General features: G+C 34.7%; 1 protein-coding gene across 1 annotated transcript in view; it reads right to left on the bottom strand.

Annotated features, from left to right (window-relative positions):
- Nucleotides 1-20,536, bottom strand: part of LOC142975258 (uncharacterized) — a 73,340-nt gene extending 52,804 nt beyond the window's left edge. Inside the window, exons 1-2 of the mRNA XM_076117997.1 lie at nt 20,348-20,536; nt 9,000-9,270 (exon numbers count right to left, since the gene is read on the bottom strand). Of these exons, the coding sequence (XP_075974112.1) occupies nt 9,000-9,072 (73 nt within the window). The 5' untranslated portion in view covers nt 9,073-9,270; nt 20,348-20,536. The remainder of the gene's footprint in view (nt 1-8,999; nt 9,271-20,347) is intronic.
- Nucleotides 20,537-25,968: the final 5,432 nt, after the last annotated feature.

The following is a 25,968-nucleotide window of genomic DNA, read 5'->3' as shown; positions in this document are numbered from 1 at the left end:
TAACTAAATAAAAATAGTATGTTATATAAACGGTTTGGTCTTTTTATATTTAACAGGATATATGCCTACACTTTAATTGCCAAAGTTTATTAAAACACGATTGCAAATTAAAGTTGAAATATTATTAATTGAAAACTTGTAGTCGTTTAATGCTAGAACGGTGACATATTTGTTAATTTGATGAATCGACCCGTCTCGTTGCACCGCGCTTTATCGAGCTCGCAGTTCCGGCGCCTGAGGCAACCGGAAGCTGGGATAGTCGAATTTCCCGTAAGGCTGTGGCAATCTATAACACACAGTATATATACAGTAGCGTAGGTACGCGCATCACCTAACACAATTTTTGCCCGACACTTTCAAGGAATTGAAACAGAAGTGTCCCCGAGAGCGATTTGGATGTTTCACTGCCATTGTATATTTTCTCCCGTTCGTATTTTATTTCAGCGCGCTGTGTTTTATTATCTAAACTGAATTGGACATGATCGTGACAACGCCCTATTCGTTGACGAACTCGGGCGATAGTGTGCGATTTCGTGTCGTGACAAATTGATTGGTAATCAGGTACGGAATCACTGCGCCACAAGGAACGCATGTTGTTAACATAATACAGGCGGTTATATAGCGGCATAGTGTGGCGTTTTATTATTTATTATACACGCTTGTTTTCTCCAAAGGGGTAGAAAAAGTGTATAAAAACACTCAGTTTCTGCAGACACATTACTTTAACCCGTCTGCTACTAACAGTTTATTAATAGAATCTAATAGAAAATCTTGATAATCACTTTGCTTGCGTAATAACGGCTTGCAACTACAGTCGCTTGAAAAACCACGGCGCAGTCTTGTGGTTTCAAAAACGACCAAATCCACGTGTTAATCGTGACCCCTTTTACACAAACGGTGATTGTGTTTTAACTCATTAGTGTGGTACCGTATTATGAATGCGATACGAGAGTGTGGGCTCCACACTGTTTAGCTTAAATACCGTCCATCAGCTTTTATGTGTTGAGCGGCTAGACTGAAACGATTTATGTTCAGTCATATTATTTTTGTAACCTTTATTAAAGACTCAGATATTTTTTCATAGTTTAGGAAGGTTCATTTGTTAATTTCGCAAAATATTTATATAAAACCCGTATCAAAACAATTTAAATATAGTAATATAGAAGTATCCGCGCATACAGACACATAAGAATATATCAAAATGTACATAGACATGGTGAAAAAGTAAGTTTGTCGGTCTCAAGAGCTAGTTTTTCCACCGCAGGTGAGAGAGCGGCTTAGATTTTGTCTATTCCCTGGAGAATCACATGTGCCTTTCGTAGTCACACAAAGAATCCATAAGCAACATTTCAACCAAATCCAATGTTTCATACGAAGTTCTATTTGCTTCATACATATATATGTACGTACTTTCATATTAATTTCATATCATAGCGAAATACGTTGAGACATTTACTTAATAAAAGTGAGTAGAAAAGTATTGAAAAACAAAGTATGTTTATCTAGAATACATCAGCGTGGTGTTAATGTAACTTTGTATCAAAGTTGAGTGAATTTTCTCACATTATGTAGGTGTTTAACGATGCATTAATGAATCATCTATCCCACTTAGCACATATAAAAATAGAACAGTTAATAGAGTTAGGGTGTGTTTATGCTAGAGCTCTGGAACCCATAAGTAATAGTTATCTTTTATATAAAATAGCCATGTCGCAATGTTAGTAACCGTACTCTTCCGAAACGGCTTGACCGATTCTCATGAAATTTTGTGAGCATATTGAGTAGGTCTGAGAATCGGCCAACATAGTGATACTGTTTTTTTTTTTAATTTATATGGCTAAACAACGTTTGCCAGGTCAGCTAGTCTATTTATAATAGCTATGTATTATAAATATCGTTTTAAAAAGCCAAGGATGAGCAAGTTTCTGTAGAACAATACCTTTTATATAATTCTATTCAATTTCAACCCTCACACCTACACGCCATTCTATTCACTTTGAAAGGATCTATAGCTCTATTGTTCAGTTACAGTTGAATTTTTGCCCAAATGGGGTACGAAGGTAAGCAATCAATGTAAAATATAATCGACAGAATGTACCTAATATGACATGTGCGACTGAGTGAGAATTTTATAATGAATTCGCTTCAATAGACAAGTATAATATTATTATTATTTTCTGCAGAAGGCATTCTATACATGCATATATTGCACATACTTTTATACGCAAGCACCCGAGTCCTGAGAAGAAGGTTTAAATATATAAGGAATGCTTGTCATATGATTAATGGTAAGCACCAGTTGTAGTCACACTGCACCCGTATTTCACACTACACGTGACATTGCGTTATCTGGATTATATTTTTATTGTATGACAATACATCTTATGGCTAAAAATGTTGAAATGCAAGCACAATAGGTTTTAAAATAAATCAGAATATTTGTGTCCAAGTTCAGAACATATAAATTTATATTTGAATGGTCCTAACAACCGTTTATGTGCCGCTTCAGAACATATTTTCATTGTTATGAGAATTTGGGCAGGTTGCCCAATTTAAATATTTTCTCACATCTTTTGCTAAGACTTTTCTGTTGGTTGTGTACCGAGGTTCGGGGCCGACTGTAAAAGGTTTCAGACGATGACTCTTGTAACGACTGTTTCGGCAGATGTAATTATAAAGTAACAGTCAAGTCTCTTGAACTTTTCGAGAGGGAAATGTTCAAAGGTTTTTGTAGTTCCACTCACATTCGATAACAGAAACTTTGAACATTGCAAACCTTGTTACGTAACTACTTTAATATTTACAATGAAATAAAATGTATAATTACAAGAATTACGTAAAATATATTTGGTAAAATAAATTCTCGAAAAAACAACAAACTAAAAATCTTAGCTAAATAGCTTAGTTTTGTACATAATTAATATAACAATATATTTGGTGAAATAAATTCTCGTAATACAACAAACTAAAAAATCTTAGCTAAATAGCTTAGTTTTGTACATAATTAATATAACAATATATTTGGTGAAATAAATTCTCGTAATACAACAAACTAAAAAATCTTAGCTAAATAGCTTAGTTTTGTACATAATTAATATAACAATATATTTGGTGAAATAAATTCTCGTAATACAACAAACTAAAAAATCTTAGCTAAATAGCTTAGTTTTGTACATAATTAATATAACAATATATTTGGTGAAATAAATTCTCGTAATACAACAAACTAAAAAATCTTAGCTAAATAGCTTTGTTTTGTACATAATTAATATAACAGTTAATAACATAAATAGCGCAATAATGAACGTAAGTAATTCCGGCTGGCTAACTACCTCCGTTTGCCTTATTTTAGTTGTTGGCATTAATTAACACTTTAATATTATTACTTGGCGTGGGCTACGATTGTAAATCATGATTCTATCATAACAGTATCGTAAATTACCTAAACAAGAGAGCGTTATCATTTTGTAAGAACATTACTAATTGTATAAGTTCTCTTTGGAGCACTTTAGTAGAAAACGTTGATAGTTTTAACATCTATTTTCATTACTTTGTTATGGCTTGAACTTTATCCGGAGTGCCGGGGGCTAGTCGCCTGTAGGCACACGAAGGTTTTATTTTTATTCCGCAAAATATTTCGGATAGCAGCTTCCAACGATATTCATAGATAAATTACGAATCAGCTAAAAGGTTTCAGATAGTTCATATGTAACTTTTTATAGAGTTTTAAACGGAAAATATCACCCAATACATCGGTTATAATTTTACGGAAGTACTAGCGGACTTTAGTTAGTAAAACAGCTGCGTGTGTCGCAATATACTAAGCGCTAGTTTAATTAGTCAGGCTTAAGTAAAACTAAAGTTAGGGTTCACAATAATTATATACATGTTCTAGTTTAACTGATTACAAAGACTCGTACAATTTGTGCTGGTAGTGTACTACTCCCCTTGGATCGTAACACAACTACCAGACTACAACGTAACGCGTATAATAAGCAGTAAGCAGCCGCTATACAGACAACAACACGTTCCTCACAACATGTGAAGATTGACACCAATTCACTTCAGTCTTCTTAGTTTTCTTTACTGTTTCCTCCGGGGACGTGAGACGGATACAATAGCGTTTCATTTATCCTCGACTTCTATATCGACTCTTCACGCTACCTATTATAATGAAAACAAATTAATTGTAACACTCAGTAATAAATCGGAGTTCTTGAAAATAATCCTTATTGGACTTTTCATTTTCCATTACGTTGTTTGACAAAGTTCTGTGAAGTTATTCGCCGACATAATCGGGTTACAATATGATTAGCAAATCCGCAATACGTAAGTAGACATAATAAAATTATGTAGATGTAGTCTCACGAAAACCCTCGAATATATCCAAGTGAAATAAGGGCACGCCACTTTCCGTAAGCGCTCTTACGGGATCTTGAATCTCGCCGGCGCCAAACTTATTTCTGTATCACATCAAACTTACAAGTTACGAACGAATGAGCTTACGCCCTGGAACCGCCTTACCCGCTACCTACCGTTCAATATAACACGCACCTACTCTTTTGTTATATTCGTGCCTACCGACTGAATACTTCTAGTAAAAATGCATTTCTTTTGCCCAAATTTAATACTGGTACTTCTGTGCCGAAATAATGTCTTTTGTTTCATTTTTCCCAAAACATTTTGACCCAGTTTCGGTGTCTAAATGGGGAATCAGATTTAAAATAAAATTACATCGTTAACTTTGGTCACAGAAGTGACTGTTAAAATGTTCTTAAGCATGATTTTTATATTCCCTTGCGGAGTCTACCGAAATGGTTTTAATCAAGAGGCAGTCGCTGCTTTGAATTCTATAAATAACGATTTTGAATAATTTGTTATTTTAGATTGATTCAATTCAGGGTAAACAAGTACGCACTGGATTTTTGAATTAATCAGAGAAATAATTATCCGGCTAAGGAGTAAGGCTGATTGAGTTTTGTTTCTTATTAGATTTTCGGTAAAATAATGCTCATTATTATATTAACACGAGCTTGTGAATTTATTACATATAATAGTTTTCCCTTGATACGATTACAACTCGTAGTTCAGTCAGTCGTACGCCTACACGCTACATCTCTACTACTCGGCTAACATACTCATAGAGCTAAGTGTTCATCAGGGATCAACCTAATTCCGATAGACTTAATAAAACCTCACATATGTAATTATTGGGGTCAACCCACACATACGTCTAGAACCCCGCAATAAAAGTACAGTTACTAACCTGCGACTAGTTTATTTCCATGCAAATAATTGCAGTAGCTGTTGTATTTCAAGTTTTAAATGGCACAAAAGTACGTAATTGTCAAGATTGTTTATGACATCGATAGCCAGGTTATAGCATAGGGTGTAAATATTGTTGTTATTTATTATAAGTAAAGTTATTTTCACAGGGAAAGTTGTAGGAGTTGAGCAACGGAGCTCACAGCCGTTTTGGTCTGAGACTGCATGCTCACATATTTTTAAAAGTTTTAACAGCTTTGATAAAACGATGTGTCATGTGGGACAGACATGTAGATGAACTGCTACAATAAGTATTTCTGGTTTTAGTATTCCTTTACTAGCCTTAAGGACGAAATTATACATTTTCCTGACTTGTGTCTATCCAAAAGTTTCAAGCACGAGAGATAAGGATATATTTTGTGTAATAAGATTCAATGGTAGCAAAATACAGAAAAAAGTCTGTCTGTTTGTGTTTGCGTGGTCTGGTGAATGTAAACATGATATATTTTGTTGACTCTCGCCGTGGAGGCTGGCGTATTGACGGTAACAGCTTGTAAAAAGGGAGTCGACGCACAGAGCATGGTATATGTTAATAAAATAATCACTTCATAAATTGTTAATAAAATACTACTGAAATATTTGACTAAGTACCTCACGTTTTACTACCGTTTTAGTGAGGTTTTCATATGTGTCGTAAAGTGTTCCCGTAAGTTAGAACTACTGAACTTATCTAAGCATGTTTTTTTACTTTAAAATATAAAAGCTTCAACCTAATTTGAAAATATCATAAGTAAGTTTTTAGCAAAGATACATACCTACATAAAATGATGATCTCGTCACAAAGGTGTAGGCAAAGTCCAGAGAATGCCACTTGGTACGATTCTTACAAACTTCTTTTGCTTCATTACCATCCATACATCTTGTCATACAGGACCTACGAGTACTACGCACTTATTAAGCAAAATTGTCCTAATTTTATCACTGTTAAACACTAAGTCTATTGTCTAAGTCTAATTGAGCTTAAAAACAAAATCCATTAGAAAGTTCATCAGTTTACACGTTAATTAAGTACACTTAGACGGGAACTCGCGGACCGATCGAGGTCGTAGTTTACGCGCGATACGTCTAAACGAACTTTAATGACTCGCGCCGCGGAAATATAGACAATTAATTAATACTTCGCGCACCTTATATTACCTGCTTAAGCCACATAAGTTAGAATTATAATTAATAACCGTTTTGTAGAATGCATTGGTAACTTGTGTGTCGGTTTCTTTTTAAGAGAATTCTACTTAAGAAATTTTATCCTGTATCGCAATAAGAGGGACAGTTTTAAAGCGGTTGGGTTTTTAAGTTAATAATATTTGAAACCCCGCTCAAGGTCAGTTTATTAAGCCAAGATTACCCTTTCCATTGTACAGAACGTCCATGCTCAATAATGAGACGGTTTGCAAACAAGCCTGACCTTAGAAATCGATTTCGCCTAATTTTAAATCGGCTAATATTCTAACATAGGTCAAGGCAACGCTACCTTTGACATGTTACTAAGGAATTTTGGAGCTACATAAATAAAAAAATGAAATATTCATACGAACGAAGGGTGAGAGAGGAGCTATTTTCGGGTTAAGTTATTTAGTCAGCTTTCAGACAGATTAAAATAGCAAAAGGCAGTATATTTCACAGTGAATTTACAATTGCAATAAATCGTAAGTATACCTTTTTATAAGTATTTCAATTATGCACTACTGTTCATAGTATCTATAGCAATATTTATTACTCTTTCCTCGTAGGCATCATTGGTATGTTTCATCAGGAGGATGCGGGGGTCGCGTGGCCCTTAATAACCTTTAGTACACGCAACGACACACGAGGAAAATCTCTCCGCCTACGTAAGCAACATTGTACCAAAAAAGTATATAGTGAGAGGCTAATTCCAATAGACATGTTAACTAAACACTACTGAGCAGTATTTTATGTTGTATGTCACTTCTAGATTGATTTATTTCTAAGAGCAACCGCCCGGTTTCTTCAACACTGTTTTATGATTCATTTCTGTGGAGACTCTAAATATATTTGGTAAGTAACAATGGCTGTCTCGAAATAAGCCGGAATTTATTGTACGCCGTTGTTAGGTTTTGTTCGTACGGCGCAGACGTTGAGATATAATTTCTACTCAGTCATTCTTGTATTATTGTCAAGTGTTTTATTGTTTTCAGTGACCTTTGTATTTTTGAATAAAGGGTTATTTGACCTTTACAAAAGACTATTCATTTATCATCGCGTTCACGGAACACCCTTAAGTATATTGCGTTCATTGCGGACCCGACGTGTTCCTAACTAGGTACTTAGATAATATCAATGTTGTTGTATTTTGTAAACAGTAATAAGATTTTTTGCTGCCCTAATTTACTCTGAAATTAGGACCACCAGACAAAATAAGTTTATTTTCGGATTCACTAAATAAATTAGGTATATTTTAGGCGAAACGCCGGATTTATTATTCAGGCAACACGCCCTGTTTTGTAAGCCTTTCAGAAAATATCTATTTTTGTGAGTAAATTATCTATTTCCATAACATTTTGCTGGTCCAGTTATATGAGTGGAAACGTTTGAGATTACTGCTGGCACCAACCGTCGGCGGCTAATTAGCGAAAATTAATTCGACTTTGTTTTAGCGTTTTACCTATTTGTGTTAACGCTTCGTTAGCTCGGAGGCTGTACGACTCACTCGTCTACTAACTACGTTAAAACTCCACACTATACCTACAGGGGTTCAGATACTCTGATTGTATTGAAAATTAAAACGTACTTCTCCCAATCCACTGATTACCCAACTTTTACAACAATGAGACCTTTATCCAGTATGTGGAAATGTTTTAGTAATTACATTATAATTACTGTTTAAAACACAATTTGTACTCCAATTGACTATCTACGGTATGTTTCAGTTTTGTTGTTGTCCAATGTTCATGTAAAATACTCTACCTAATAATTTATGATAATGCTTCCATTATCCTTGGGCTAAGTAATTTCAGGTCAAACAAAGGCGGTCAAATATAATTGGCGAAATGTGACAAGTACATTGAATTATTAATGATATTTATGTGTCTGCGTTTAAAACAAAAACAAGTGTGGACACGCATTTAATATTTACAGTTAAATAAAATGTTGTAATCTCGTTGAATGTAAACGGAATGAATAATAGAATCGGCTTTGTAGAAGGCTAAATTTCGTTCGCAGAAATCGTCTTCTTATGCTAATATTTAAAATACACAGCTCGGCGTCCATCGATACAGGAGCTCGGCTTATGCAAGTTCCGAGCTGGCTTGCGATTCGCTCGCTTTTGCTTTTGCTCCGACAACACGCTTTGGATATTCTGTTGTGTCGTATCCATGTTAATATTTTATCAGTTTTAAATTTGTTGGAACAGCTTTCTATCGGTACCTTGACGATAACTAAGTAAAAGGCTTTGTAGTGCTTTACGTCATTTCTTTTCTCCATGGTCGTCTTAAACATCTACATGAGTATCCAAAGTACCTAAACTTACGCTAACTTATTTATTTTATGTCATTAGTTATCATGGAGTGAGTATAAAGTCCGTGTTCACTTCGTATACCTATTATTACATAGCCATTACTGTAATCATGAGGGCCCGAGCTATTTATTTACCGATGACTATTTAAGTTATAGTTTGTGTTTGTAGTTACTTTTAAGTGCTATAAAATAAGGCTTACCTGCGATTGCCCGTCCCAACAACAAAGCGCTGAAGAGGATGGAGAGCATCCGACCTCTCGCTCGCACCACCATCTTGCACACCTCGCGGATTCTATGAATATCAACTGATCATCGTTGAGGACACTGTCACTGACACAAGTCACAAGTCACACTTAAACACACAACGTTATCATTTTCATTTGGTTCATATTTGTTTATTCACCAGAGTCCTCAAATATTTATTTTTATTTCACTCTGTCAACGCGTTAAAACTTATAAATTTTATATCAGCTGAAAAGAAATCAGAACATAACTGCCCAGGGTTTTCAATAAAGAAGTTGACATGAATAAAATATGCATTATGGAAAACGCCGTACAATTTCCATTAACTTTTTATATGCAGTCGATCTTAACGACGCGACGTATGTTTTGATGAAAATGAATATTACTGTATAATTAGTACATATTTTATAGGTTTGAATTATGAGTAATAAAGCAGCTGGAGGTTGAATACATGTCTCGTTTATATAGTGTGGAGAAATTTATGGGCGTGCAACGTACCCGACGTTAATAAGGCGTAGGACTGCGAATATATGACGCTCTACGAGTATGCTACGAGTGTTATGCAACCGCTACGAATAGTTTTAAAGAGCTTTTTAATAGGTGATTGCTATCAAACGTAGCAGGCATACCGCCGGTATCTGATTACAATCACTTTATATGCCAATGTCTAAACATACCTGCAAATAACAAGACGTGTAATGACTTGCCTGAAGTTTTACAGGGTACAAATTTTATTTTTCCAAGAAGCAACGGGTTATATTTTTCAACGTAAACATACCCATGAAGAGTAGGTTACGAGAAAGAGTTATAGGCACCTCTGGGCAACAAGGAATTAGACTTGTATGGCACACCGTAAAGTTTGTATTTCTATAAAGTTAAGTGTCAATTACATGAAAAAGAAAAGCGAATATCAGCTAGACGCACGAACAGAACTTTAGACGAGGGTTAATTGCGTCCGCCGTATTTCGTACTGTTGTTGTTCCTTTCACAAGAAGACAGTAAAAACTTGTACCAGTCGTAAACTTTGGTCAAAAGGTACAGAAACGAGATGCCACAATGTCTACGTAAACTTTTTAGGCACTGTAGAATTAGACAGGATTTTTTACTGCTTTACAACGTAAACGAAACGCGCTACTTTGTAGGGAGCGTTGTTTTGTTTTGATATCATTCAAGATCTTATTATCCGAGCGACGACGCCGACGTTTGCTTTCCGCGGTGTTTATAGTACTCATAATTACAGAAATAACTTTAGTCACTACGCGCTTTATAATAGCAATATGATGCCAAAATACGAGAAGGTAAAACTACTTTAATGCGGTCTACAACATACTTAGATATATATTTTGTTTAATATATATTGCGCATAAGGTCTTGTCCCTGCCTTAACTTACGTTAGTTCTAATATTCTTTGTTTTTGCCATGACAAAGCTAAGTAGACCTAGACGGCGTATAGTGATGAAATGTACACGGAGCTCATGGCAAAGTGGATTTAATTTGATGTGCCACGAAGCTAATTTACACATTAGCGTGTTTAGCAGCTTTATTACCTTTCGTCACTAATATACTTATGAATTCATAATGTTATATATAGAATGTTGTAAAGGACGAAAGCGGTAAGATTGCTTGTTAAATTTTTCAACGTCGGCACACCGATCTTGCATTCAACGCGAGAGTGATGATGACATGAATACTGTTGGATACGGAATGTTGGTAAATCGTTGCACTGCCGAGTAAGGCATATCAGTATATTGTAAAATGCCTTTCATTTATATTGGCGAGCGAAATTAAGAAGTATTCCGACAAAAATAGTACGCTAAATGGGAAATGTCATTGAGTAGGTGTCTTTGGTCCTTTACGTCCTGTCGTAAGTGAGGGGTAATTTATACAATCCGCAGAACACGATCACACCTCACAAATATATTCAATTAAACTAGAATGTAATTGTTCGGTTAATCGAGTCATTGAAGCAATCAGTGGTATTCGGGGTCGTGACATGGATCAATAAATCCGTCCACAATTGTCTTATTTGCCGGCTGAAACATCAATCTACGTCTAAATGTGCCCTGACTGCCTCGTCAACTGCCGACCCCGACAAGAATTTAGAAACGAGGGTTCACTGAAATGTCACTAAATATTGATCATGTACAATTTTATTTTTACCAAAAATAAAAATGTACAAAATTTGTTGTTGATATCGGTATAATCTAATGTCAACAAAGTTGAGATTTTAATACAATAATAATAATTGGATTTTTAGATGAACAAAAAAATATTTTGGAACTGATTGAAGTGGAAAAAATTATTACACTTTGTGACTAACCTCATCTCTTCTCTGATTAGGTTAGGAAAAAGTAGCATAGTAAAACCTCTATCATCCTTCTTATTTAATATTTATTTACTAGCATATATCGACTGGAAACTGTCTTTCACATTATCTTGGTCTTGCGTAGAAGAAGATTGCACGGCTCGGTAAAGGGTAGAGCCGAAATATATATGGTTGGTACTGAACCCTCCCGACGCGTGTTTCGCGCGAACTTGTCCATGTTTTTTTAATTTATTTGAAGTTCCCTGTGGTGCTATTTGGTAGGGCTGGATATGGCGAAAGTGATGCAGAGAATCAGTTTCAATTACAGTCGTGATAAATGGTGATGGGGTTGGTCGTTTGTTTCCCTCACTTTATCTGTTTTACAATTTATTAAATGGCTTTACTGAAAACGCCCTGTTGTTGGTGTTTAATTAAAAATCAGTTAGTTGATTGCCGGTTATGCAAGTATTAATCACAACGTTATACCGGGTGTTACTTATAAAAATATAATACTGAGTATACAATTTTATATTCTTATCACCATAAGATATAACTAGTTTTGAAATGTGTGCAAGTTGCGGTATTCTAAATTAATTATTAAACCTCATCTGTTATTTAAGTTGCTTTTCACACTAATTATAAATGTCAGCAACGCTATGTTTAATTAACTTTATATTGATAACACTGCTTATCGCATAAAAGTAGTTGTTATAAAACTGCTACTTAAAATAAATTTATCTAGACTACATTATGCTTGTATGTATGTACTCGTAGCTCTTAACAAATGAGAGATGAGCGTAGCTAACGTTACATACAGCTCCCGGTGGATGCGATACAACGTATCAATTTGCTTAAATTGTTGCACTATGTTTTCTTACACTTAGCTCTGAAACTGTAGAACTTTCATGAGTTTCGTTACAGTACACCATCCGTATATTATTATTGTATTACAAACATAATTCCATTTGCTAGAGTGAATCAATATCGAACGTTGGTAAGATTATTTCCGATATATCTGTACATATATCCGAGAATTATTTATAAGATAGAAACAACATAATGACCGAATATTCAGACATATATTTACGGAAGCGAGTGTCAAGGCTGTATACAAATTAGAGAAGTTTAATGTTGTATTTGTATATAACATTGTACGGTGGTCATTTACAAAATTGGACTGACACGTTGCGTGACTCGGCAACAAGGCGTTGCCAAAATGTGTAGAGGCGAGGGGACACGCACACCGTCGCTTTAGATCCTATGCTTTACCCACTGATAATTCCACTACATGCTCCTAAAGGGTTAAATTACATGAATAAGCTGGCTCTATCAACGGACTACATTGTTAGATGTGATGTTGGTTAAACAACTAAATTAGAGCTTACTTCTAGGAACAGCTGTGTAAAAGTAAATACACGGTGAACAAACAAGGACTTGCTACATATCAATGTTAGTCGGTTTACTGATATTGTCATACCTATGACAATCTGTTATTAGTTCCAATGTTGTAATATGTTGTGTGGATTACCAGGGATCAACGGTCTAAAGGAAAAAAATGAAAATAATTCCCAAATATGTATTTTTCTATACTGTACCTGTAATATTGCTGGTGACCTAAAAAATGTACTAGCTGTGTAGAAAATTAAATACTTTATGCATATTTCATTATTATAATTACTTTAAATGTTTGTATTGCTCGTAATTGTTGTTTATTTGACTGATGTTAGGTGATATTAAATTTTAATAAAATGGTGTAATAATATTGCATATAGTTGCGCAATGTATAACTTTAGTATATGACGACAGTATTGATACCAAATGTCATTAAATGGCCCTCAATATTAGAATAGATACACTCTACTTTTTAACAAATATCAGTGAATGTTATCTCCAAACTACGATAAACAATATTTTAATAAGTTTACCAAAATTTATTCTATAAAACTATTTCGCTGAAGCTTCACTTTCAAGCCGCCGTTTCACAATCTGGCTTACACTACAATATTTTGGGAAGGGTTGTGAGTTAGACAAGCTCATTCATAAACAAACAATTACTTTACTATTCTTTATTTTTGTACTAGGGCTGAATGAAGTATAATTTTGGGGCATTGTTTATTCTGTAGTACTTGAGATAATATCTTTTGTTTCAGCAGAACTCGAGTACAACGAAAACGTCGACATTTCTAGAAATGTTAATTACTTGCATTGAGAATGTAATTTATTCTAATAAGGGCGAGGAATGTCTGGGGATGGCAAACGACAAAGCGTCGTTGAAAGCTTCACACTTCCCCGCAGCGTAATATTTGGGCGGCGCGGCGGCGGTGGCGCGTCGCGGCGCCGGCATGATAACTGTGTTATTTTACTTCACTTTCTCACTGCGCCCCGTTAACGTCTTATCTACATTACCCGTAAAAACGCCCAGGGAAGTAATCTCACTTCGTCCTCTCTCTAAAATATAAAGCTCACAAACCTAATGTCATGTTATTACTTTAAATCTGCAGACTTACGCTTTCCTCACTTAAATACGTATAAAATAATTTCATTAATAATTGTTAAGGCCGTATGACTTGCGCGTTCAACGCCCGAAAATTACTTTCCGACTCACAAGCTTATTTATAAACGACGAGCTCGGAATTCCATGAATTTAAAGCTAAAATGAACGTCATCCTCAGTTATATTTATATTTTCTGTACACATGTTTAACATACCTTGTCAGTTGTAGGGAGGCTTCGCAAAAAAATTTTTATTCTGATATATGCTACTTTTTGGGTATTCTTTCCTTAAATATATTCTACATGGAAAAGGCTGAAGTAGCACAAAGATTACAGGAAAATTATAGCGGTACTTGAATTCTGTGTAATAAAGTTTGGACAGGTAGGAAACCCGCAGAGCCCGACTAACTCAACCGACTTTTTACAACTCAGCGTAGCTGTTTTAGTGTGTCATGTTCTACGTCCATGTTAGTTAACTAACTGTTCCGAAAATATTGCGTGAACAGACGACGGCGGCTTCGAATATCCACCTGAATGTGTGTTATGAAACAAAATTAACAAAAACGATAAGTATTATCCTCGTAGTTTAGAAGGCGATTAAGGTAAAAAATATTCCATTTTTGAAACTCACTTAAAACTAATCTAAAACTTTTGTAGGTAGCAATAAATTCCAACGCCATTCGCATTATGCTACGAAAACCGTAGAAGCTTCGTAGCAAATTATGACCTTAAATACATCTCGAGGATTTTCTCCGTTTTCTCGGAAATCCGGTTATTTATAGTGGATTCAGCAACAGATTAACCGTCTACTAATTATGTTAATTGTTCCTTAAGTGACAGGTATAGGTTAGGTTATTAAGAGAAGAGATATATTCGAAGTATAAAGCCGCCCTTACAACGTTCGCCTAAATGATTATGAAATCAGTTGGAATATTAAGAGTCAAGGAATATCGATAATCAGGATCTTAACTTTTGTATCGTTTGACGTAAGCTCGTAAAAATATACGGGATCGGTTTTACTAAACCTCCAAACCTCGGACATCGCTATAAAAAGATTCCAGGAAAAAAATCTGCCAAAGCTGGTCTCAAGGTGAAACTTAAACGAAATATTGTTTTTGTTGCTTCAGATACCGGTCTGAAGAGAAGTGTTTTTATTATACAAAGTTTCTGCTCTCCCATTGTTTCGGCGGAAATACGAAATATTTGTCTAGTTTTATTAAAACAATAAGATAGCCTTAAAGTAAAGTAAATAAACTTGCCTTTAGTATAGTTATTTGATATAGTATTATTTTATGAAACTATTTTATAAAACGTGCTCTTTTAACAAGCTCGAAATTAATTTGGTAGCTTTAGCAGCTACAAATATGTAGATACACGGAGAGCGATAGGTTTCATGCAAATGTGTATTGTATGTTGACTAATTAGTCTGGTAACATTCGACATGCGGCTTTTACCTTTAGATCATAAATACAGTTAAATAATTTATATTTTGGTCAGCTGAAATATTTATTAGTAATTTATTTTCTGCAGGTTTTTTATAAATAAAAACTACATACCTTACTTCTTTAAAATATTGACCAAATGTATTGCCTTTTAAATATTATATCTTGCGATCTAGTACACTTTGAAATGTTAAAGATATTCGGAAAATCCCGCAGGGAAATTTTGGAAAAGAGAAATACAACCAGAGCAACACCGCGGGCGACAGCTAGCTATTTAAGAAATGTGTTTAGTTAAATAAATTAAAAGTATCCTAGGTGTATATTACCTCTAAAATCTTCTACAGTGCATATAATATTTTGGTGTGTATCTGCAGGATTTGCAAACAAAGAAAGTAGGGTAGGTGTGTAGGGACACGAAATATATCCAGGCATATAAACAGCTATTTAGGAGATCTCTCGAGAGTATCGAGTGATTTATGTGGACCTTTAGTTGAATAGCACGTTTTTCATATTAATTGATGGCCTCTACCAGTTAGTTTTTTCCACACATTGTACCATATATGCCGTAATATTAATTTTACGATAAAAAATATACTAAATACTTTTATAAGTAAACTTGTATACTAACTTTCTTACAAGTGCCGTTCCATTAGTTTACGTGTTAGTAATGTTTATAAAAGAATACGTCATATATTTTTATATATGACAATTGTGAGATTGTTTCTCTTCTGATATTTCAACTTCGTAGCTATATATAAAAATGTTAATTCAGCTTACAGTCGGTTGTAAACGTTGTTATATATGACGCACCATTAAACAAACGTTTCAAGAAGCTTGTACAGTTTAACACAAAGCGGAATGAATGTAATTTACAATCTACTTGTACAATAGGTTGTAAGTTAAGAATAAGCCACAGAAAATGTGTCGCAAATGAGTCTCTAACAGAACAAAGAGAAAGCCCTGTGTTCGTGGCGTGATAATGTTAATAAACCATTTTTATGACGTTCCTCAAGCCTTTACCGTCCTGCTTCGGAAAATAATGCCGGACGCGAAATTCGTTACAAACGTTAACCTACTTTGCTAATATACATTATTTAGTTCGTAATTATCAACGGTATTTGAGACTATGATTACTGCATTTTTTCTGAAATATTGTGCACATATGCAAATGTCCACAATTTCAAGTTAGCTTAGAATTGAATACAATTAAGGCGCAGTCAGCTCAACTGCGCCACCGCTACCCTCTACCTGTGCACTCGCATTTATTATTTAGTCGAAACAACAAACTGCACATTTGCAGACGTAACTATCGTTTATGTACAGCCTGAAAGTAGAAATACATTTTGCAGAATATCTTTTCTAGTACGAGTACTAAAGGTATCGTATCATTTTCATGAATACTTTACTGTTTCCCGTCAACCAAAAGCGCTATTCGTTGATGTCCAATGTTCAAGTACGCGTTACAAGTTCGCATTTCTTCTCGTTGTAATGCGTCATGCCCTCTCGACCTTAGCAATCACAATTTACTTCAAACGATCTAGAATTTATTTTACGGCATCTCACTTTTCTTCTTTTCATTGTCTTCGTAAACTCGAGTCACGAGTGACGTCGACGTTTGAGTGCACATTTTACAAGAATTGAAGCAGACGAAATAAGTATGTGAATTTATGTTAGTAGGAGTGGTATTTTTATTTATTTTGTACTATTGTTGTTCGATATACTATACTCGTATTACTTATAATAATTAGCAGATAAGTTCGTATGTTAGCTACGTAAAACCATTAAGTTTCTGACGACCGAACCACAAAGCTTTTAACGATTTTTAACTACTGAAGAACCTATTTAGTTTTATGTTTTCACCTTTAAACTAATTCGGTCTTTTGCGGTTCTCAGCTCACGCATTAGTATTTAAGCTCTACACGACCTTTAATCTGAAAGCGGGAGCTATATCTCTGCTTCTAACTTACCTATATTTGTTGTGATACTAGAATATGAATGAAATCATTTATAAAACATCTCAACAGAGTGCTTTGCCGTGTTTGTTTAGCAGCGCGTTTCATCTCGGTCATCAAGTTAATATTAATATCAATTATTTTTAATACGGTGCAGCGACGAGCTTCAAACTTCGGTTTGTAGAGAATATCGTAAAACATAACGCAAACTGTGAAACAAAACACAACTGGGAAACATGGCAGCCGTGTGCCAACTACTAGAATTTAGTCTGTGGAAGTTAGCGAAAGCTAATAAAACTTTACCGTGGTGCCACCAAAGTCTGCGTATGTACCAATAAGACGAATGATATTCATTCGCGACCTATCATTTGAATTCATTTGTTAATGTCAGGCCCTCTAGTAACGAGGTATACAAATGCTCTGTAAAGTAGGCAACAACAACCTAACATTATAAACTAATTGAACGTGTTAAATTAATTTGCATAATAACGCTAACTCTGTTGAGCTCAATCATGAAACTTTATAAATAGCGGTATGTTTTGTACAATTCAACTAGTTAGCACTATTTGACACTATGTTCACTCAGAGGGAAGGCCGTCTAGTATAGTTTTATTGTATATCGAATCGTGTTCGAGACGGCGACGCTTTCTCGCAGAATCTGTTGGAGCACACAAACGATATCACTTTTCTTCTAGTTATTGGTCTCCACATGAAAGCTCTGCTGCACTTACTTTGTTCGCTACACATGTTTTTCAGTAAATAAAATGGTGATATTTTGAAAAATGTACCGAATTAATACGAGCTGCCTAGTTGGCACTTACTGAGTGTTAGTCATTAAAGGCAATTAATAAAACTGTTAGCTGGTTATTATAAGTGTGCGCTTGGTTCTATGATAAAATAGTGTGATAAATATCCTGGTCGTTAAACATGACGTTTTGATATAGAACAAGTAATAAGGAAGACTACAACTTACATAAAAATAATTGGTGCAGTTGATTTTCTGAGTTTGTCACGCACGAAAACAATTTATGTGTGTTCATCATGCGTCCATTTACTTCAGTATTAGATAATTTTGTCAAAGAAGTAATTTACGGACCGGCCGGCGCGGCGGCCTATGTAAATCAACTTTTGGGTAAGCTTAATAGATCAAATGTTATCTGCGCTACAGTAATCACAATGTTCTGTGTGTAGCGGTGCGTGTGCTTGGAAAATTAATGGAAGATTACTGACGCACTTGATTTACACAATATACTCTAACCAGACTATATTGTGTTATTCGATATTTCCGAGAACTATCGTGCCCAGAATAGAAAGAAGATTACAGCCCACACATATTTATCCTCCATATTATTATAATATCAACATAACTTATAATTAAATAATATTAACACAATATTTTACTCCTACTTCTTCTTTAATATTCGAACGGCTAATTTGCGAGAAAAAATTACGAAATTACAATTTTTTGAGAATGAATTCTATCGAGCACTATACAGAGCTTTGAAAAGAGCTCGGGTTCAAAAGCTCTGGAACCATTCAAAGTAAAAATCATCAATATATTCAGACTCATCTAAGTTTAAGGAATAGTGGAAGGAAAGTCCGTTCGATATTTCATCGGCTAGCAGCCGAACTAGCAGTATCGTGTAGAGGCCTATAAGTGCTAAGTTATGAGATTGTTTCTTTATTACTTTAGTTCGCCGAGCGGTGGCGCATTGAACGACTTTATGTAATTATTGTCAGAGCAAATCGTCGCCCATTGAATCGTCGCTTGTAATCAACCGTCTGTGGAATGGTGATACAATAAAAAATACAATCACAGAGGGGGTGATGATAAATGTGCCAATTTCAATTTATCGCGACTAGGGCGCATTATATGGGTAGAAGAAACGACCTGAGTCGTAACTCGTACATTTATGTCGTATTTCACGAGCTACGTGGTAATGGCTCCACGTACGACGTCAGTTGAACCTTGACAGGCGCAACTTCAATATGTGTATAGATACAGCACCGACAACTTAAAGAGAATTACAGTTCGCTGCCAGTGTATTTTAGTAAGTGGGTGCAGCTCCGCCTTCTCGCAGTATGCTAAGTTTCAGAAATAACTCGTATTTGGGACGTTTGAAACGAGCCTACTGAATTATTATTATAAAGTCGTTAGTCTCCCAGCCCGCACTTATCCAGTGTGGTGGAATTACTCTTTCATATCATGAAGAGGCACTCGTTGAGTTAAGTATTATTCGACACTTGAGGTGTTTTCAGATTGTAAGATTCCATACTAATAGCCTATATTATTTGTAATCCTAGCAGAATGTAACAATATTTCGGCCTACAGCAGTTGGAGAGCGAAGTTAAACAATTAGAATTTTAGTTTTTACATCGTGTTTGCGAACTTAATAGACGGGATAAATCCGAGTAACAAACAGTCGCCATTTTAGGAAATTCTTCGTGAGAAACAAAGTTTTCAAGCTATCGGTGTACAACAGTAATTGGTGTAGCGAAGAGTTTTTTTCGCTTTGGCAGCGTCGCTTCGTTAGTAAACGGATGGTGGTGTGCGGATGACCGCTCTTTTGTTCCTGCCGTTCCTTTCCGCCGCCCGAAGCTTCCTGAATGGCTATTATGTACCTTCTTCAATAAATTAGCCCGGCAACGCTTATTTTAAAATATTTTTCGCGTAATCTGTATTAATTGAAAGGAAAATGATCAGTCACTAGATCTTAATTTATATTAATCACCTCAAACCTCGCGCCGCTACGAAATCTCATCGAGTTAGTGAGTCGCTAAAGACATACATTTTTTATCATAAATTGAACGTGGAAGAAAAAGAAAATGAGATTTAACAAATTAATCTTCATTTCATAATGTCCTTATATTAGGGATACGTTTATACTTTGTAAAATACCATGAATTCGAGTTGCATTTAACTACTTGATCAAAACCAAAGGGTACTAAAATATTGAAGGGTAAATTAATTTTGGTTTATTTTTTTAGAACAAAATTTCAATGAGTTTACGTTGAGCACTTAAGTAAATTGATCTGGGAAAATTTAATATCTTATCGACGAAATGAATTGCAACATGAAGAGATATATGTTATGAAATTAATTAAAAGACTTACTTATTTCAGGAACATAGTTTTTAATAAACCACTCCTTTGAGTTGCGATTAATTTGTAGTCGGCACTTTAAAACATTCAACGGAGTTTTCGTATAATCCTCTAGGTGCCGTCTCGCGTATACGTTTGCGATTTTCCGACGATATTACATTTTCAAAAATTCTCACACCTCTATTGAAATATAAAAAAATATTTTCTGCTAATTAATATTTTTTTATAATTTGTTACTGATTTTTTACACTTTGTTAAATTTTTCTGTGACTTTAACAAAATCTTTTATTTTTTTAAACTACTTTAAATTGCATTAATATAATGCAAGATAATATTATTCAATAACTCGAGAAGTTTAAACATCAACGCACTGAAAAGCTTGAAAATCGTTTGAATAAATCTGAAATAAAACTAGAAAAAAATTATAAATTCAGCGCTAATGCTTAATAAGGAATAATTAATGCAACCGGTTTCTAATTTAGTACTGCGCCAAAAATCAGATTACGAAAAGATTACGGAGCCACAAACTTTTTCACTTGTTTCAAACACTTTGAAAAAAATATTTTAACCGATTGATGCACTTAGAAATATTTTAATAACGTCACTAATATTTTTTGTCGGATTAAAATGAAGTCGAGAGAGAAGTTGCAAGCTTTAATGCCCCACTTGTTGAGGGTTGCACCGCGGTCCGCTATCAACGTTCGCGCGCTCGACGGAGCGTGGGCGACTGCGCTTCCCGCCCATTCATTGAACTGCCCTTATTTACCCACGTTCACTCGATTCGATCTCGATTCACTCACGGCTCTAGCGCTGGCAACCGAATGGTACTTACAAACAATCCAATCACGGACAAAGTTTAACTTTTATGAGCTTACGATCCAAGTCTCGTTTGTTAGATACCTATACGATACAAAAATTTTTCACTCGAAAAAGTATATTTTATGTTATTGGTCACTTCTTGTGTGTTACTTTTATTGTACGTGTATTTTGACAGACAGACTAATAAGTTCTCGGAATGCTGGCATTGTTGAGTCTAACAAGACTTAATGAATACCGACCTCAGGCGACTCTCTGTGTGTGATTCCCAACTACTAGATATTTAAGTGACAAAGGTCGGATCGGTTGTCAGATTTTTTTTAGAAACTCATTGTTCGTAACAATGTCCGAGGTCGTCGGCTTAATGTGACTGATGTTGATATATTTATAAATAGGAGTCCCCTGTCAAACGTCTACGCCGTAGCACTGAAAAATGTTACCGTAGATGCTACGGGAATTATTTTCACTTCAGTTCAATCGATAGCCACACTTGTTAATTAACTCCAAGAATAGACTTTTAGTTTTCCCGTAGTTTGATAATGTCTTATTTCCAATTTAATTACCCCGTTGTGTCGTATTTAATAACATATCGTTAGTAGTTACTACTTTGTGTGGAACACACTGAAACCATGTTATTAAGAGTATGTTACCGATTTTATACTATAAAGGTACTCTTTTACTGCCAACTTTAAAAAAAAAATTACTTTTGAAATATTTAAGATGGTTCAACTAAGTGAATAGATATGTAGATGCTAAAAGTAATACAATTTAAAAGAGTTTAGTTAGAGCTATTTGGGTAAAAATAATGATGTAAAAGTTCGTTTGTGTGACTTAAGTAAGGTGTTAAGAAAAATTTAAGGCGAGAAAGTGTTGTTCATACAAGTTACTGAGGTAATTAGCTAATATAAAATTCTCTTTATTCTGTAATTAGCCTCTAACATGACCATAATTATATATACAAACGCCTTTGAACTCAACTAAGTACATTAAAAATTTAAACGCTAGAATTTTATTCGAATTCGTGTAAAATATTAAGAGACTCGGTTTGAATACACAAAAATGTTTGTTTGGAAATATTATTTATTATGCAAATGCGGGCTCACAAATTCGTGTTTCGGGTCAGTGATTAACGTCAACGACGGATAGATTGCTATAATTATAACGATAACTGATAAACATTTTTAACAACACGACCATTAAGCTTTAAAACCGTGGCAATTATAGACGAGTTTATTCGATACGCTAAGTTTGGTTTGTTTGAAATCAGTGCTAGGAAAATGTAGGCAGAAAATGTGCCATTTGCAGCGTTGCCGATCTTGAAAGTGTCGTGGCAGTAATTATGCAGCTGTGAGACTGTGGAAATGGCAAGTCGTTCACAAAAATAAGAGAGCGTTCTCGCTTTTAAAGACGACCTCTTTTTATATTCATTTTAATAAAGTGACGCTTTGTATTAATTAGTCGTTGAAATAAAAAAAATATCACGCCGTTGGGTGAAAAGTTGATTTCTTTATTATTCTCGTTGCATATTTCTGAAAAAGTTAGCTATTTTCTGCACGTAAATTTGCAGTTAAACAAAAGTTTCTACGAGACAGTTAATTACTACACCGAAGTATTATACGAAATAGAAAATTAAGTGAGTATCGCGGGGGTTTGTGTCGTAAAATTACATGTATCGTTTAATTATTAAGTGTATCGACCGGTGAAATGACTACAAACTTGTGTATATACGGTACTGCAGTTTAAGGTTGCTGTAAAGGCACTTCGGTAGCCAAGTTCTCCAAACTCTTCGCAACTGGTTCACGTTTATATGTATGTACAATGTACATTACATAATTCAACTTTGCTTTGGCTTCGTCAAACAAATTCTGGTCTGCAATGCACCAGCTGCGATCAAGCTACCGAGAGAATATTTGATATAAGAAAAATATTTGCGCAGCGACGAGTTTGGTCCTAAAATCGGGTATACCCTCTGATTGACAAACCCCTACCTTGTCCTACATATTTTGGACTAAATCTGGAATAATGTTGTGAAAAATCTTGTCTCATTTTGGTTTAATAACAGAGCAAATTCAATTTGCTTTCTACACAGGGCAAAATAAAAGAAAAATCCAAAGCAACTAATACAATCTACTATTCTGGTATAATATATTTTATATATTTAATAAAACTCCATTAGTAGCGAAGTAACACGAAAATATACATTTAGAACTTCTTAAGTTTTACTTTACGACTGAATAATCTTGAAATCCACTCACATCTTATTTATTAGCCAAGTACAGAGAAATAGCAGCAAATCGGGCTCATATTTTATATATTTGTTTCAGCTGAATAAAATAATAATAGCCGGCTTTTATGAATCATATCACGTTCGCTGTGAATGCAATATTTTTTGTGCTTCCACGCTGTGACTGCCGTAAATGAATGTTTATAGTTGGTTATGAATGGTAGAAAAAATACGTGTGTCATGATTGTACGATGTAGTGTGACACTTAATGGAAATGTTAATTCATTGTTCCGCTGGATTTTATAACGGGTTGATGCTTTACAGCTGAGTTTATTGTTATCAATCTCAGGAAATCGGCCATTTGCTAACAGTTTAGAGTCACGCATAAACGAAATCCGATTTGTGTGCCTCTGAATATTCATATTTGTATTTTACATTGTTTCACTAAATTGATTATATCTCCTTATTTCGTATGCGTGTAACATATTATTATATTCTTCGTGTCCGCGTAATAAAAAGTTTTACGAAAGTCAGAACTTGCTATAATTATTTTCATGTTATTATGTTTAGTAAGTTGGCTCCTAAGGGCGATTAAAATATAGTGTTGTATAACATAAATACCCTAACTTCATTATGAAGGTCGGAGTTTCGGGTGCCACTGAAACATTTTGAAATATCGTTAAATTATAGAGCATAAAATTTAACTCTGCCAGAACTCTGTGGTCTCAATCACACAAATCGTTAAGTACGATACCCATGACATACTCGTATTGCTTTTTTTCCTACGAGAAGTCATACAACAGAGGCCAGCGAGGTCCTGGCAAAGAAAACGTATAGCATTAGAGTGCAACCTCAGAGGGCATTCCAGGGTTCTATAAACTCGACTGCATTATGAGTATATCGACATCGCGTGATAACTGCTCTGTGTTATTTTCTTTAGTAGGCACATTAAGTGTTTCCAATGAATTGTGCTAACTTTAATGGCCCTTTGTTCGCCACTAGTAGATTTAAACAAAAACTATTTAAAAAGCCTTATAATTCAAATGATAATTACAGAGAAACTTAATTTAATTGTACAATATGTAGTAAAATGTATAACGTATTATCACCGGTTTTCTGTGAAAATCATATGGGAATTACAACGGTTAAACTCGTTAACGGTACGAAATTTTGACTTGGTAATAAAATGAAAACTATATGCAAATCACGTAATGTAATCATACGTGTAATCACATTGTCGTCTAATCTCTGTGGTTTCGGAAGACATGTGTTATTAAATTTCAATGAAATGAAAACAATAAGTACCTTTCCTATATAGATTTATAACATAAAGTATAGACCAAATCATTGTATTATACTTTCAACAAAAGGGCTATTGGAACAACACCGAGACAGAGTACTATTTTTTCCAGATAACTTTCAGGTCATACTTCAATCTGAACAACCAGACTGTCTATTGGATCAAGTTTTTGTTTTTAATTGGAAACTAGACGATGAAACCCCTAACAATGGTGGATATATCTTAGCGAGTATTTTGGAATATGCACTATGATTTTGTCGTTTGATATGTCTCAGTTAACAAACTTCTTATTATAATTACTTACTTTTTTTATTAGTAGAGTTATAGTAAAACTAGCTGACCCGGCAAAAGTGGCTTTGCCATATAAAAAAAAATGTGTCACTTAGGTGTATGAAAAATAGATGTTGGCCGATTCTCAGACCTAGTCAATATGCTCACAAAATTTCATGAGAATCGGTCAAGCCGTTTCGGAGGAGTATGGCAACGAAAACTGTGACGCGAGAATTTTATATATTAGATACATTTTGTAATCTTGATATTCTGAAGCTAATGATGTAAATACCCTGGTGAGCTGAGCATTTCCACCCTCCTCTTGCATGATAAACAGACGATCATGCATCTTACTTGTCAAAGTTGGAAATCGGCGCTTTTAATCCCCGGGGAGGGACGGCGACACTCCACGTGGGATTTACAACGAATCATATTGAGAATTTTTGGATTTAGCCATCCGTTTCAAATGTTTTTAAATGAAAAAAGGTCTCTTAATTAAAATAATATATTAGCCCTAGCAGGTAAGAGACGATTTTTAAAAAATTAAGAATTTTTTTATGAGTTGAACTGTAGATCAATGAGCATAAATTGTCTTAAAATTATGTCGCATTTGTTTTATATATTATAGTGTATAGACAACAGTAGCGCGATTCTTTAAATTGGAAATATGTAGTATCGAGAACTTGATATTTAAAATGTAATGCAAAAATAGTTTCTACTTTCCGTTAGAAGCGCTGATCAGATTTTCATTCATTTTTTTTTATAGATAGCCGGTTCTCGATACTCGAAAGTAGTTTACGGTATCAATAATTTAGGACATCTACGACATTACATTGTCTTATATTTGATGCAATTATTTTACCCTTATATATAATAGAATCGGGCCTGGGTCGAACATCAGTGTAGAAGGAAGGTATATGAACAATAGAACAACTGTATTCGTGAAAGGATTCCTCAACCTTCAATTCTAGTGCCGTCAATATCATGTTGTTTGATGTGAAAACTCAATATTCGTAGCTAATA

The sequence above is a fragment of the Anticarsia gemmatalis genome, chromosome 9 (genome assembly GCF_050436995.1).
Source record: "Anticarsia gemmatalis isolate Benzon Research Colony breed Stoneville strain chromosome 9, ilAntGemm2 primary, whole genome shotgun sequence".
Classification (NCBI taxonomy): Eukaryota; Metazoa; Arthropoda; class Insecta; order Lepidoptera; family Erebidae; genus Anticarsia; species Anticarsia gemmatalis.
Note: the sequence above shows the minus strand (reverse complement) of the source record. Positions and strands in the feature narration are given on the sequence as shown.